The 16041-nt window shown below is 37.2% G+C and overlaps 1 protein-coding gene across 1 annotated transcript in view; it reads left to right on the forward strand.

The window, feature by feature from the left end:
* Positions 1-16041, forward strand: part of SPTLC3 (serine palmitoyltransferase long chain base subunit 3) — a 131645-nt gene that overhangs the window by 24675 nt on the left and 90929 nt on the right. The window contains exon 2 of the mRNA XM_015079644.3: positions 4787-4972. Coding sequence (XP_014935130.1) covers positions 4787-4972 — 186 coding nt within the window. The remainder of the gene's footprint in view (positions 1-4786; positions 4973-16041) is intronic.

A 16041-nucleotide genomic window follows, 5' to 3' on the forward strand; every position in this document is an offset into this window, starting at 1 on the left:
CCCAGATTGAGAAATCTTTCCCAAGAGCTATGATGGACTTCAACTTTAAATAAAGGGATATAGTAAATGAGTTGCTTTCCATCTGTTTAGACCTATATATTTCCATGTGACTTTGTTCTCCATCAAGATATCTCATTTTCTCCCTGCCAAATAAAATTACATTAAATTAAATTAAAATAAATAAATCAAGTTATATGAGAGAAAATAAAGTTGATATTGGTTGGAGCTGATAGGCATTGTTGAAAATTTCTTCTTTATGTTATAACTTTCTTCCAGAACAAGTCACAGGGGCAAAATAATAGTTACACAAGCTCAGGCTGTGCACCCAACTGAGAGTGTTATTTGCATCTAGGTAGACCATTGTGTGCACTGCAGGTTTGCGTCAGAGCCAATGTAAGCAGAAAGTTCCCATGGATTTCAGGGGAAATGTGTTGCTTGATTTGGCCACATGTGGAGCTCATAAATGGATATAGGGCCAGGAAAGGAAAAGGGGAGAATCTTCTGCTGATCTTCACAGGATGGCCTGGAAGTTTATGTCTTTTCATGGGGTTACATAATTTAGCCATCTTTGAAATCAACCAAAGTGGTTAATTTGTGAGCAGACTAAATCAGTTTTCTGGAAGTCACCTGTATTTGGCCCCTTTTACTCACCCTTCTTTCCCTATGGTCCCCAATTTTGTCTCAGACCTACTGTTCTCTCTTTATAATTAGTCCTTTATCACATTCACCTTCAATCATGGCTTAAATTGTACCTCATAGTAGTTGACTCTGTCTCAGCCAGGGCCTCTCTCTTTCCCTGCATCTCTAACTGCTCATCAAACAGTCCCACTTCTGAGAACCATAACCACCTCCAACTCAGCATTGTCTTCCCCCATAAGCAGCACCCCCTTCTAATTCCCTCTGTCTTCTTATCAACAATACCATAATGCTCCTTGCAGATACTTTTCATTTTCCTCTTCCTCGACCTTGTACGAACAAGTCACAAAAGTTTATCAACTCCTCCTCATGAGGATCTCAGTCTCTTTTTCTGGACTCTGACAAATCCAGGAAGAAAGGAAGCTAATTGTGTGCCCCAATGATGTGGAAGGAACCAGGAGATGGTTCCTAACTGAGTCAGGAGGTCACTTGAAACGCAGGAGACAGATGCAGTCCAAAGGTCAAACACAGAATAGAGCCAGGGAAAGGAGCCAAAGACTGGCACTACAGTAGTAATATCAGCTGTCCACCAGACCTACAGGACTGCTGTGAGGACATAGTGAGAAGGAGGTCAAGAAATCAGGAGCCAGGGACCTGGTCTGTTTTGTTCATCTTTGTATCCCCAGAACATAGCATATAGTCAGCTTACAGTTGGCACCCACTGAATACTCTGTAATCCCAAATACAGGACATTGATTATAACCTCTCATTCAAGACCTCATATTAAGCAATGCTATCTCACTGTCATTATTTGAGACCACCAGGTAATGTTTGGGGAAGACATGTGAGACAAGAGCAACATCCATCCATGTTAGTTTTGGGTATCTAGAAAAGTAACTTGATATAATGGATAAATAAGGAGGCAAAGAATAATATCTCATGGAGTTTTGATGTAACAATTTAAGTGTTCAATGTCATTATAAAAAGATTTTTTAAATTGCTTTAAAAACAAGTTATGTGGAGATGAGAAATGTTCATCTACAGATACATTTATTATTATTATTATTATTATTATTACTATTTGAGAGAGAGAGAGAGAGAGCACACACAAGTGGGGGAGAGGAGCAGACAGAGAGAGAGAGAGAATCTCAAGCAGGTTCCATGCTCAGCACAGAGCCTGACATGGGGCCCAGTTCCACAACCTGAGCCGAAATCAAGAGTCGAATGCTCAACCAACTGAGCTACCCAGGGGCCCCTACAGGTAGATTTTTTTGATTGTCATATATTTTGTGGCTTGGGATAAAACTTCCAGTGACTAAGTCACATAGAGATCCTATAACATTGCAGCTCAAGCAACATAGAGGAAAGGAAGGTGACATGTTCTAGAAAACTGTGTTGATGGAATCAAACAGTGCTGGTAGTAACAACAGAGATTATGAGAGTAGCAAAAAGAATGTTTCCAATTAACATGATGTCATATAATGCATCATTTAAATATATATGTGTAAATTAAATTAATGCATTAAATATTAGTAGGCATTAGACAATTTCCTGTAAGTCACTAAAAGTTATATATTCCAAGTAGTTAAAACAGTCCTCATTGAGAAATGCAGAATCTGTGCATTGCATTATATTTGTTGAATGAAAGAATGAATGAATGTATAAATATTTATTAAAGACTAAAATGTAATTAAACATTATCCTTAGGAATAATTTACTCACTAATCCATTGAGCCAATATTGATTATGCTACTATATACAAATCAACTAAGCAGGAATCAGAATGGTTTGGTACTAAAAGTGACTTTCCACTGGAATGTTGACACCTAATATAAAGAAATACTTCCTATAACTTTCTGTTATAAAAAATTTCAAACACACACACAGTTAAAAAATAACAAACATTCATATAACCTCTACCTAACTGAATAGTTATTAACATTTTCCCCAAATTGCTTCATATGTATTTAATTTGGAAAGAAATTACAGGTGTCATAACATTTCATTCCCCTAATACTTCAGCATACACTATAAAATTTAAAACATTTCCCTACATAACTATAACACTACTGTCACTCCTAACAAAATTAACAATAACTCCTTAATAAGATACATACCCAGGCCACATTTGGACTTACACAGTTGTTCAAATTATGTATTTTTAACCAGGCTTTTACAACAACAAGAAAATAGGATCCAATGAAAGAACACACACAGCATTGGGTTGTGTCTCTTAAAGTCCCCTCCACCACAGACCCTTTTTCCCCCTTTTTTTCTTCTTTTCTCCAGCTTTTTGAGGTATAATTGACAAATAAAAACTGTATATACAATGTTATTTGATACATGTAAACACTGTGAAATTATTACCACAGTCAAGCTAATTAATATATCCATCACCTCACCTAGTTACCATTTTTTGTGTGTGGTGAAACACTTTAGATACACTGATCAAATTTCAAATATACTATACAGTATTAACTGTGGTAACCATGCTGCACATTAGATCCCAGAACTTATCCACCTCGTAACTGAAGATTTGTGTACTTTGGCCAACATCTCACCCTTTCCCCTACTTCCTGCCCCTTGCAACCACCATTCTACTCTCTGCTTCTGTGAGTTCAGATCTTTTAGATTCCACATATAAATGAGATTGTGCGGTATTTGTCTATGTCTGGCTTATTTCATTTAGCATGATGTCATCCAGGTTTATCTATATTGTTGCAAATGGCAGGATTTCCTCCTTTCTGTGGCTAAATAGTATTCCACAGTACTCTATATTCTTTGTCCATTCATCTATCTACAGACACTTAGATTGTTTCTGTGTCTTGGTTCTCATGAATAATGATGGGATGAACTTGGAGGTGCAGATACCTCTTCAAGACACTGATTTCATTTCCTATGGATATATACCCAGAAATGGGATTGCTGGATCATGTGATAGTTCTATTTTTAAAATTTTTTTGAGGAACCTCCATATGGGTTGCATGTTTTCATATTGGTTGTACCAATTTACATTCCCACCAACAGTGTACAAGTGTTGCCTTTTCTCCACATCCTCACAAACTATTGTTATCTTTTATCTTTTTGAGAGTACCCAGACCCTAATAGGTGTGAGGTGGTGTCTCACTGTAGTCCTCATTTGCGTCCCCCTGATTAGTGATGTTAAGCACCTTTTCATATACTTGTTGGCCATTTGTATATCTTCTTTGGGAAAATGTCTATTCAGGTCCTTTGCTCATTTCTTTTAAGTTTATTTATTTGGAAAGACAGAGAGCAGCATGAGTGGGGGAATGGCAGAGAGAGAGGGAAAAAGAGAATCCTAAGCAGTCTCCACGCTGTCAGCACACGGAGCCCCACACAGACCTCGATCTCATGAACCGCGAGATCATGACCTGAGCTGAAATCAAGAGTCGGATGCTTAACCGACTGAGCCACCTGGGCACCCCTCCTTTGCCCATTTTTAAACATGGTTTATAAGAATTTTTTAGTTGTATGAGTTCCTTATCTATTTTGGATATTAACCCCTTATCATATATATGGTTTGCACATTTTTTTCTCCCATTCCATCAGTTGCCTTTTCATTTTGTTGATAATTTCCTTTGCTGTGCACATTGTGGATTATCTTATTGTTTCCTCATGAAGTCATTTACCACATTCCCTTATCCTGATCCTGATATTTCTTGTGAAATTAATATTAGATATAAACATTTGACTAAACTCAGGTTAAATGTATCATTAGAGTATTGAGTATTACATTATGGTAAGAGCACAGATGCTCTTGTTCCAACATTGGTGATGTAATTTGATCACCTGGTCAAGGTAGTAACCTCAGATTTGTGATTAGGGGGTAACCTACAGGGTGATACTTTGGCATCTTGCAAAAACCATATTCCTCATTAACTTTTCACCTAATGGATTTAGCATCTGTTGAGAATTTTTGCCTGAATCAATTATTTTATTAGGGGGTTGTAAAATAAAATGTAACTTTCTGATTACCCTCTTTAATGATCAATTTCCACTTTTCTCTAAGCACTTTTTATGATCTTAAACATGTCCTTTGAAATTTAAAAGTTTGAAAGTCCAAAGTTTTAAGTATTATATTTTATTGCAATAGAAGAGAACTAACCTTCTATTTTCTTTTGTGTTTTAGCAAAATGGGAAACCACATTTTTACGATAAGCCAATTGTTGAATCCTTTGAGGAAGCACCTCTTCATGTTATGGTTTTCACTTACTTGGGATATGGACTTGGAACCCTATTTGGCTATTTCAGAGACTTTCTGAGGAACTGCGGAATAGAAAAGTGCAATGCAGCCGTAGAACGAGAAGAACAAAAAGTATGTATGTGTACGTGCTTGGATCTTTGTCAATGCATATTCTTCTATTAAATGTTCTCAGAAGTGGTGATACGTGTACAGATCCTAAAATGAGTGATGCTCTCAGAAACCATTTGGGTAAATTCTATTCATCTCCACCCCATAAACCCCATACCCTATGTGTTGGATTTTTTTTTTTTTTTAAGTATTTTATTGAGCAACTAACTACTATTCACCAGATACTGAACTAAGGGTTTTCTCAGACATTATTGTATTTAATTTTTATAACAATCCCATGAGATAGGTATTAAAAGACAATTTTTTAAAGTTTATTTATTTTTGAAGGAGAGAGAAACAGAGTGTGAGTGGGGGAGGGGCAGAGAGAGAGGGAGACACAGAATCCAAAGCAGGGTCCAGGTTCTGAGCTATCAGCACAGAGCCCCACACAGGGCTTGAACTCACAGACTGGGAGATCATGACCTGAGCCGAAGTCAGATGCTTAACCGACTGAGCCACACAGATGCTCCTAAAATACCATTTTAAAGAAATGAAAAAATCAAAATATAAGAGCAAAGGCATTTGGATAGGACTGTATGCTGGTCTTCTCATTGCAAGATGAGTATTATTTATGTTTTGTTCTAGAATAGAAAAGTGTGCCTGAGTGAAATATGAAACTGTAATTTCATTATAGTCGAAGTTTGTCAACTTTAATACCATTTAACATTTTGGATTGGATAATTCTTTGATGGGAGAGGCTGCCTTGTGCATCGTAGGATTTTTAAAAGCATCCCTGGCCTCTATTCATATCAGCGAATTAGCATTCTACCACACACTTTTTTTTAAATATGAAATTTATTGTCAAATTGGTTTCCATACAACACCTAGTGCTCCAACCACACACTTTGACAATCCAACATGCATGCAAACATTGCCAAATGCATCGTGAAGTGCAAAAACACCCCAATTTAGAACCCAAGCTAGATACTTTTGATAGTTAGCCCACAAAAGTCTACAGAGCTATCAGGACAACATGGAAAATATTCAGTTATCTGCAAAGAGCCTGAATCTCCCTAACATGTTTTCTAAATCGGTTCAAATGATTTATGATGCCCTGAATTCCTTTTTTCTAAAAATTGCTTTGAAATACTATGATGATTATGGGCATAGATCATTCCACATGATGGAGACTTGAACACAGCTAAGTAAAGAACATAGGGAAAGAAACCATGGTGTGAAAGAGGTAAGAGAAAGCATTGTACATTCAAGAAACTGAGGAATTCCAATGACTGGACTATTGTAAGTGACAGTGGGAGTATGTGGGGAGAAAGATTGTTTGAGAGGCAAGTAGAGACCACACTATAATGGGTTTCTATAAGCCAAAGATATTTATTATAAGAACAATGGGTAGACATTGAAAGAAATCAGGCAGAGGAATGCAGATTTGCAGATTAGAAAGACCATGCTCACTGGCCTATGAAGAAGGGATTGCAGGAGGACAGCACAGACCATAAAACCAGTTAAGAGGCTGATGCAGAAATCCAGCTTAAAAACAAACAAACAAACAAACAAAAAACCAAACAAATAAAAAAGCTAGATGAGACTTTGGGGTAAGACCAGGGTAGTAGTTATAATAGGAGTGGTAGCAAGAGATAAGACCGAGAGATGTTAAAGAAGATGGAGTCAGGGATGATTGGCTTGACCTGGGGAATTAGGGAAATGGACAAATCAAAGACCACACCTAGGTTTATGCCTTAGACAGCTGGGCAGAAAGAAGGCTGTGGAATTCATTGAAATGGGGAATAGAGAAGAAAGATCCAATTGGAGGAGAAAGGGGCCAATTTTATTTTTTTTGAGAGGTTGAGAATTGGCAGATAGATACAAAGGTCTAGACCCTCAGAGAAAAGTCCCATATGGATAGTGTGGATACTGTGGGATCTTTAGAGTATCTTGAGCATATCAACATCAAAGCCATAGAAGTAGATGAAATCTCCCAAGGAAGGTCTATGGAGAAAAAAGAGGAAGAGAAGAGAATGAAGAACTTTAGAGAATTTAGTAGATGTAAGAGATAAAATTCCAATTCAAGACTAGAAGCAAAGTGACAATTTCAAAAGCCTTATAATATTTTAGGAAAGAGATATTTATGCTTAAACTGGGGAAGAGGTAGATGGAATGAAGAAAAGGGAATTATAGAGATATTTAGGAAGTAGAATCAACAAGTCTTGGCAGCTGCAGGTATAGAAAATAAGATAAAGGGAAGAAACTAGGGTAATCTCAAATTTCTACTTTGGTCAGAACGAGAATAGTAGTGGCACACCCATCACAATGGAAAGGTTTTATGTTGGCAAAAAGATGTCCACAGATACGGTTTTGAGGATGTACAGGTTCTTAAGTGGCAAAGAATATAGAAACAGTAAAATCTAGTAGGAGCTGATGATGAAATGGGAGACTGAAATGAGAAAGCAGATTCTACTTGGCCATTCTCCCAAGGATCCCCACAGCCCCTCCCTGACACCAGCTGTCTGTTCTAGAAGCTCTTATCACCAATCTGCCTGCTCCCTAGGTGTAGGTAACTGGTGCACAATAAATTAGCACATTTCAGAATATTTACTAGGACAGAGAGTGAGTCAAATGTAAATTTCTCAGGTGTGGCATCCCTTGGCAGGCTTAGGCTTCAGCTCTGCCATCTATTTTCTGACCTGTGCCAATATTTTTGCTCTATCAACCCATCAGGGCTAGTCAGTTTGGTTTTTCTAAAGAATTTCTTACATTTCAAGCAGAACATATTTTTATATATATGCAAACTGGTTCTCAGGGAAGCAGACTCTGAGATGGAGAGTTGAGGGCAGAATGGTTTTTATGGAGTGATCTTGGAAGTAACACCTGTACACCTGCAAGGGAGCAAGATACAGGAGCAAGATAAGGCAGGTGAATTGTGATGCAGTCCCAGACAAGGCCTCAGTGGATCCCACAGGGAGCCCTGGAGATGAGAGGGTGCTTCCTCACTGAGGGAAGGGTGTGAGTCTCCAAGGAAGATAGATGGGAGCTAACCACCATAGAAGGATGTGATCCTGAGCCAGGCAGCTTCCTTCAGCAAGCTGCCAGCCTCCAACACTCCTGGCATTGGGGGAAGGGGTGCCTGGTCCTGAACTATGGGATACACTGAGCACAAGCAGCCTGTATTGCAGCACCAGTCACTATGGCTGCAAGAACTGCTCCAACCTCCTCCCAGGAGGGAGGCAGTGCATCACATAAATCAGTGCCTTGCATTTCTTTACAAAATAAATGACTTCCCACCTGTTTGACCTCTGTGAGGTAGAGAGCATCAGCCAATTGACCCATCTTGGTGGATATACCTTTCACATGGCACACTTTTTATTATGTGTTCCTTCCTTTTGAGCCCCTTTAGACATTTATAGCCTTCCAGAGTAACAATGGCTGCAGTAGCTATATTCTTTTTGATGGGACTTGGTCACTAGAAACCCTAACTTCAGGCTGACCTTTATCCTTTTAATATTTCCCCCAGCCCGGTACTTCTGACAGTACTCTTGCTTTGTGCTAATAAGCTACCTGAGGCACATCTTAAAGTCTCTTGCTGGAAACACACTGTTTTCCAGTGACTCCTGATTCTTCTAGCAGACATGAGCAATATATTCCATTCTGGCCACTGAGAGTGCAGAATAAGTTGTCCCATAAGAACAACCAACCAAGAACAAAATGACACTAAGGAAAAGTGCATCCGTGAGGTGGTGGTAGAGAATAGTAATTATGTTTTCCAGAAAGATCATAAGCAGCTGTCTGATTACTGATTACACTTTTTTACTCCATGTGAGTTCTTTTTTTAAAATGTTTATTTATTTTGAGAGAGAGAGCAGAGAGGGGCAGAGAGAGAGAGAGGGAGAGAGAGAGTCCCAAGCAGGCTCCACGCTGTGAGCACAGAGCCCAATGTGGGGCTCGATCACCATGAATTGTGAGATCATGACCTGAGCTAAAATCGAAAGTCAGACACTTAAGGGTACTGAGCTACCCAGGTGCCCCTCTATGTGCATTCTTTTTATTTGTTTTATCTTTAATAAAAGTTGTAAAAATTTAAGGTGTACAACATGATATTTTGATTAAAATATACATAACAAAATGATTGCCACAGTCAAGCTAATTGACATGTTCATCCCCTCATTTCTTTCTTTTTTTAATCAAATACAAGAATTCATTAATTCAATTTTCCTATCTTCTCTCTCACTGGGATGACTCCTCTCAGACCAAATCATCCTTTCAACTAAAGTGATGCCCCAAATTAGAATCTTTTTGTGTTCTTCTTCTTTTTGATTTCTAGCTCTAACACTCCAAAACATGAGGCTCTGATAATTCCCTTATCTAGATCACTTCATTACTGATTCACTTAGTACAAAATAAGTAAAAAGAATACAAAAATAAAAATCTTCCTCCAGAAGAGCACTAAAAAAGATCATAGGCCCAAGGCACCTGCACTTCTGACAGACTCCACTAACGATCAGAATACAGTGGCAAGGAAAAGGACCATACAGACAGGTACAAGGTTTAAATATTCTCGCATAAGTTCTCCTTTTAACTCTTAATTTTGGGGACACATTGATTTTTTAAACCAAAGACCACTTCAGCAGTGAATTACAATTTATTAAAGACCTCTGGATAAATCACTTTCTCAATGATGCAACAACTTAACTTTGCAAAATCTAGAAGAGGATGTCAGCAAATAAACCCAAATGAATGTCAAGCAACATCAAAGACTTGAAAAACCTCAAGCACAGCCCCATTTCTCAATCCTTATGTTTCGATAACTGGCTCAGCAAGACCCACTCCATATGGCACTAGCCTGTTGTAAAACATTTCAGTGCAATTTCATGTTCACACTGGATCCAGACAGTCCCCAGTGCCCCTACAAGTAAATCCCAGACATTTCTGGCCCATCCCCAGAGATTTTTACTCCCACATGAAACAGAGTGTTCAGCAAGTTGTAACTGTAAAGAATTTTAAGACAAATCTCCAAATGTTCGCATAAATTAAAAATTTCCCTTTTGCATCCTGATAGGATAGCAGGATTTCCCCAGAGAGACTTCCTTCTGAATAATTTGAAGGATGGGTTCCATTAAGGTCACTGAGTATGAGTTTTGTCCAAAACACACACACAGATGGCCCAAGCTCTGGTCTTCCTGTTTGGACCTGGGTGAGTCCAAACTCAGAGAGCTTTCATTGGGGTTTCCCTGGGAACATAACATATTAACCAGCAGCTTGTGAGATGGTAATATTAGACCAGTGGTTCTTGGCCTAGGATGCACATTGGAATCACCTGAGAAGTTTTAAAAGCCTCTAATACCTGGGCTTTGCCTGCAAATATTCTGATTGAATTGACCTGTTGTGCACCCTTAGTGGGGTTCATAAAAGCTTCCCACATGATTCCCAGGTATAGCCAAAGTTAGAAACCAGTGTTTTAGAACAATGCTTCTCAGACTTTCCTGTGAATACAAATGGTCACTCCCTCACTTCCTTGATTTAAATATTGCTAAGAAATCAATAGCTTTAAATGCAGCAGAAATTGCTGGTCAGTGAGACCCCCAATATCCCCAAATAGGCTTGGTTCCAAATACCTTCTGACTGCTTCTAAAAAGCAAATGCGCCCTGCAAGGGATGAATATTTTCCACAATTTCTCCTAGCAGGGAAACATGTACCATAGGTTGTAACAGCTCCAAAATGATAGTTCTAGAAATATTTTGTGAAATAAGACCATCAGTAAAATCAGATCACAGCCCCCATACAGTGAATACTCAGGTCAACATTTATCCAAGCAAATACATATATATATATATATACTTATGTGTACACACACACACACACACACATTACACACACAACGTAATATCATTTAAATGTTAGTTAAATCATTTGTTTAGTTCTTTTACAATATAGGCCTCTCTGCTTCCCTTTGCAAGAAGGAATCTACAAATAGTAGGCAGGCAGAGTTAATTGATTTTGATAAGGTAGAGCTTTGCTATCTATACCAATTAATACTAAGCCAATGTGTCACATGGGTGAATTATGACAAGCCCTAATGAAGAGTCTCCTCTCAAACTTGTGTCTTTTTTTCTAAAAAGCAATCTCTTTTTGCATTCTTCCTGTCTTTTTAATGCATGTAATTACACACAAAGTTTCATTGCACTTACTCTGTCCTTTCGTAAATGGGATAAATGGGATCATATCATACACATTGTTGTGTGACTTACTTTTTCTCACCTAACTCTTATCTGGAGATCTTTACATGCCAGTACAAGGTTACTTCATTCCTTTTAATACTTGCATGATGGTATTGCATAATGTGGATATATGATTATATTCCTTTTTTATTATTTTATTATTTCAAACAATTTTTCAATGAATAGCATATGTATTTATTCAAGGATAATTCCTAGAGGTGGCTTTCTGGGTTCAAGGAATGTACACTTTAACTTCTGAGAGATTGGCAAATTGCCTTTCAACAAGCTTGCCTAGCTAGACTCCAGTCAGCAGTACCTAGGAGTGCTTGTCTCTTCACCAGAGCTTGACACGTTGATGTTATCAACATATTTTTTCTTTTGCCACTCTCATAGGTTAACATTTTTTGTTCTTGTCTTGATTTGCATTTTCCCGATTAACAGTGAGACTAAGCTTCTTTTCACATGATTATTAGTGCTTTAGACTTATTCCTCTAGAATTGCCTATTCATATCCCTTGCTCTTAATTTCATTACATTGTTTTTTCTCAGTGATCTCTCTTTCTATATATCCTTATATCAATAATTTGCCTATTAAATGATTTTAGATATTTTTCTAATTCTGTTTCTTGGCTTCTAATTTTTCTATGTTATATGCAGCCATTTTATTTTTTTAAGTCCTATGTATCAAACATTTCCTTTTCTTTGTTGTTAGTTTTGTTCTTTGGGAAGGGAGAGTTAATCATGTTTAGGAAGACATTTTTTTCATCTTAAAGTTAAAACAAATTTTCCTACAATGTCATTTAGTACTTTTATGATTTGTGGTTTTTATTCATTAACCCATAAATTCACTTGGAATTGATTTCTATGTATTGTGTGAGGTAGAACATTCTTTTTAAAGATTTTTAAGTTGTCTCAATATAATTAATTGCATTTTTTTACCCACTGATTTGAATTATTGATCCATTTGTCTATTTTTTCATGTAAATTTGTAAGTTTTTAGGTAATTCTTACAGATTTTTTCTCTGTGTATACTTTAGAATTAGCTTTTCAGGCATCGAATTTAAAAAAATAACTGTTGCCATTTTAATTGGTAATATTAAATCTATAGGTATAGGTGAACTCTGGAAAATTTGACACCTGAATAGTAGTCTTCCCATTAATAAACATGATATGACTCTCTATTTATTTAGATATTTATTATGTTCTTTAATAAAATTTTATAATGTTCTTTATTCTAAGGTCTTAGATTTCCTCTTATGATCATTATTTGGGTACAAGTTTTCGATGGTGGTATTATTTGAATACTATCTTTTTTCTCTATCCCATATTTTTTAAATGTTTATTTATTTATTTTGAGAGAGAGCATGAGCAGGGAAGGGATAAAGAGAGAGAGAGAGAGAGAGAGAGAGAGAGAGAGAGAGAGAATCCCAAGCAGTTTCCAAACTTAGTGTGGAGACTGACCTAGGGCTTGATCCTGCAAGATTATGGTGAGATCGTGACATGAGCTGATATCAAGAGTCAGATGCTTAACTGACTGAAGCCACCCAGGAGCCCTTCTCAATCCCATATTCTAATTAGTTATTGATGGCATATGGGAAAGCTGTTGATATTTTCATATTTTAATTTCAACTGCTACCACCTTAATGAATATCTCTCCTTAGCTGCCACAGCTTCTCAGTTAGTTGTATTGGAATTTCTAGTAACTTTACATATGCGCCATGAAAAACTGTATACTGTCTTTCAAGTCTATTAGAACAAATGGGCTAACTATGTTATTTGAATCCTCTAGACTTACTTCTTTTTTTGTATCAAGCTTATAATTTCTGAGAAATGAGTATTAATGTTTTCCACTGTGCGTATGGATTTGTCAGTTTTTCTTTTTCTTATGTATTTCAGTGTAACTGTCAGATATATAATCCTGGCTCTCACAGTTCTTGGTGTATTTGTTCCCTAGATTTGCTTTTCCTTGTACTCTGCTGTCTCCAATATTAGTATTTATACATCTGCCTTTTCTTCAGTAGCCATCTCATTATTTCAGTCTTCAGCATTTTCAGAAAATGTAGGTCTCTTATAAGCAGCATATAGTTTTATTTTAAAACACATGTGAAAACTTCTGTGTTTAAAAAAATAATAATATAAGCTATGAGCAATTACTTTCTTGAACCATAGGAAACTGCTGTTTTTGTAGTTTAAAAACAGACATTGGCAACTCCTTGTGGTTAAACCTAATACTTTAATTACTCATGTGTTTAAACTTATTCCTGCCATCTCTATATTTAACATTTACATTTTCTGGGTTTTTTTTAATTTTAAATACTTTTCCTTTCATACCTTTGATACATTTGACTGAATTTTCTTTGTTGTACATTTTTTTCTTCTCATCGCTGTTAGGGAGTTGTATATAGTATTTCTCCCTACCAGTTTTTAATGGTTCTCTTTGAATTTTTAACACATATATTTAGAATTTAGATAGTTATTCACTAACTAGAGTCTTCCACTGACCAGGTGAAGAATTTAATAATGTTTCTTTCTCCCACATACCCACTTTCCAAGTTATCATTTATTTGTTAATTTTTAGGTTCTGTTTCTCTATACTGCATATACAAAACTACTCGGGCTAAACTATATTCCATCACTTTCTTACTACTTTTCCTGGCATTATTTGGCTTCCTTCTTAGTTATTTCCTTCTGTTTGTTTTGTTGAGGTACATGCTCAATTATTACAGAAAATGTTTTGGGGAATTAAACTCATGACTCCTTACATATTTTCTGACTTTCCATTGATTCGTCTATAAAAGTTGGATAGAAATATGTATAACACTTGGAAAATTATAAAGTATCCCACTAGCTTAAAGGTGGAAAAAGAAAGATTGCCATATTGCAGTAGAAACAAAAGACATTTTTGTGCCTGCATTTTTGGATTTTGCTCAACCCTCCTACACTCCACACCCCCAAAACAATTGTGTTCTTATGGCCCAAATTTCACTCTCACATCTAGCCATTTGTGTCAGGAGGAAAAATAAAGGTAGTGAGTAGGCCAAGTGACAAGTTGAATCTACAGATAGATAAAGATATCTTGCAATGCTCCTGTTTTTGCAATATCTAGTCCAGTTTCATTTTCTGGTAGAGCGAAAATGCTGTGGGAGGCTTATCTGAGATTAGAGGACATTGACCTTAGGAAGGTGTTGACTGCTCCTGAAGAAACCTCACTGGTACTCAAAGGAATGGGGTGGGGTGAAAATACACCCATGCAGAGGCAGGAAGCCTCACAGGTGCAGAGAAAGAACAGGACAAAGCTGCAAAAGAAGGCAATTCTTCCTTGAACCAGACCTTGAATTCTAAGCAGTTCCCTCTCAGGGACACATAGACTGCCGAGCTTGTGTTTCAGATCTGGGTTAGCACTCACACTACTCACAACGAAATGGCTCTACATGGTTAAAAAACTGGCCCATACCTTTGGCAGAAAAGTTTCAAGTACTTAATTTATAAAAAATCCTACTGAATGTGAAGATGATTCCTACTAGATAAAAAGTCTTCTCCGATCCCACAGAATAAGTTAGAATCCCTGTATGTTGCCCTCAGAGCACTTATCTCAATAGAAAGCTGACTGCTTATTTCCTCATAGGTGGAAAATCTGGATCTCCGAGCAAGGAGTCAGAAAGTTTGGACAGCATGGAGTGTTTTCCCACCTTCCCTCAAGGGGTTATGATGGCATACATCTATGAGGCATCAATGATGAAAAGCCCTAGGTTGTTTCCTCAAGTTGATGCCAAGTTGCTTATGATGAGTGGACATTCCTCCATGGTCTGGCAATCTGTTGGCTCTAGCTTTCCATTTTGTGTGTTATGGTTTTTGTTACCACTGATGTTTTGGAGGGAAGCTTGGCCAAGTGGGGCAGATGCCAGCCTGAAGTCACTCTGAAGTGACTCCTGACAAAGTGACTGAAGCCAGAGGCTGGCCAGAATTCAAGTCACTCACCTTGCTGGGTCTGTTTTCCTCCCATGTCTAATGGGTATTTGAACTCTATGATTTCTGTGTCCCCTCTGCCCTGGTATCATGTGGTTCTACATGTGGTTCTATCATCTTGTGGTTCTACATTGAAATTAATTGTGTTTTAATATTGTAGACATAGGGTGGCTCAGTTGGTTGAGAGTTTGACTCTAGATTTCAGCTCAGGTCATGACCCCAGGGTCATGGAATTGAGCCCTATATCAGACTCTGCACTGAGCATGGAGCCTGCTTGGATTTTCCGCTCTCTCCTTCTGCCCCTCTCCCCCACTTACACTCTTTCTCAAAAATAAAAAAATATATATTAAAAAAATATTGTAGACATAATATTTGGGTTTTTTCCTACCTAAAACCAAGTGTTTTCCTGAACCAGCTGTTTATTTTATTTTGACTAAGATTTCTCAAAAAAAAATCTAAAACTATAATTCCATCCAGAGTCCAAAAATAGTACTTACAGACCTACATCTCTCTTTTCTCATGATAGTATGAATTTATATGATGTCATTTCAAATAAGAAATAAAAGCTAGAAAGAGGAGGACACAAATAACATTTGTGGGATATAGAGTAATCCATTTAGGGATATGGAGTAATCCATAAATCAGTAAACAGTTTGGAAAAAAAAAAAAGAGGAAATCATTTGGAAAAGATTTTTCTGAAATTGCATAATCTCCTTTTCTCTCAAAAATATGTTCATTTCCCTGTTAGACCATAAAAGGGTATAATTATTATAACCTCTATCAGGATACTTAGCTACTTGGGGACAAATGCATTTGGTATGAGATTTTCAACTTACAAATGTAACCAGTAGAGTTGCCTTTTCATCCTCCAAATTTACATGCAACAGATAGTCCCCCAGT

This window comes from Acinonyx jubatus, chromosome A3 (genome assembly GCF_027475565.1).
Source record: "Acinonyx jubatus isolate Ajub_Pintada_27869175 chromosome A3, VMU_Ajub_asm_v1.0, whole genome shotgun sequence".
Lineage (NCBI taxonomy): Eukaryota > Metazoa > Chordata > Mammalia > Carnivora > Felidae > Acinonyx > Acinonyx jubatus.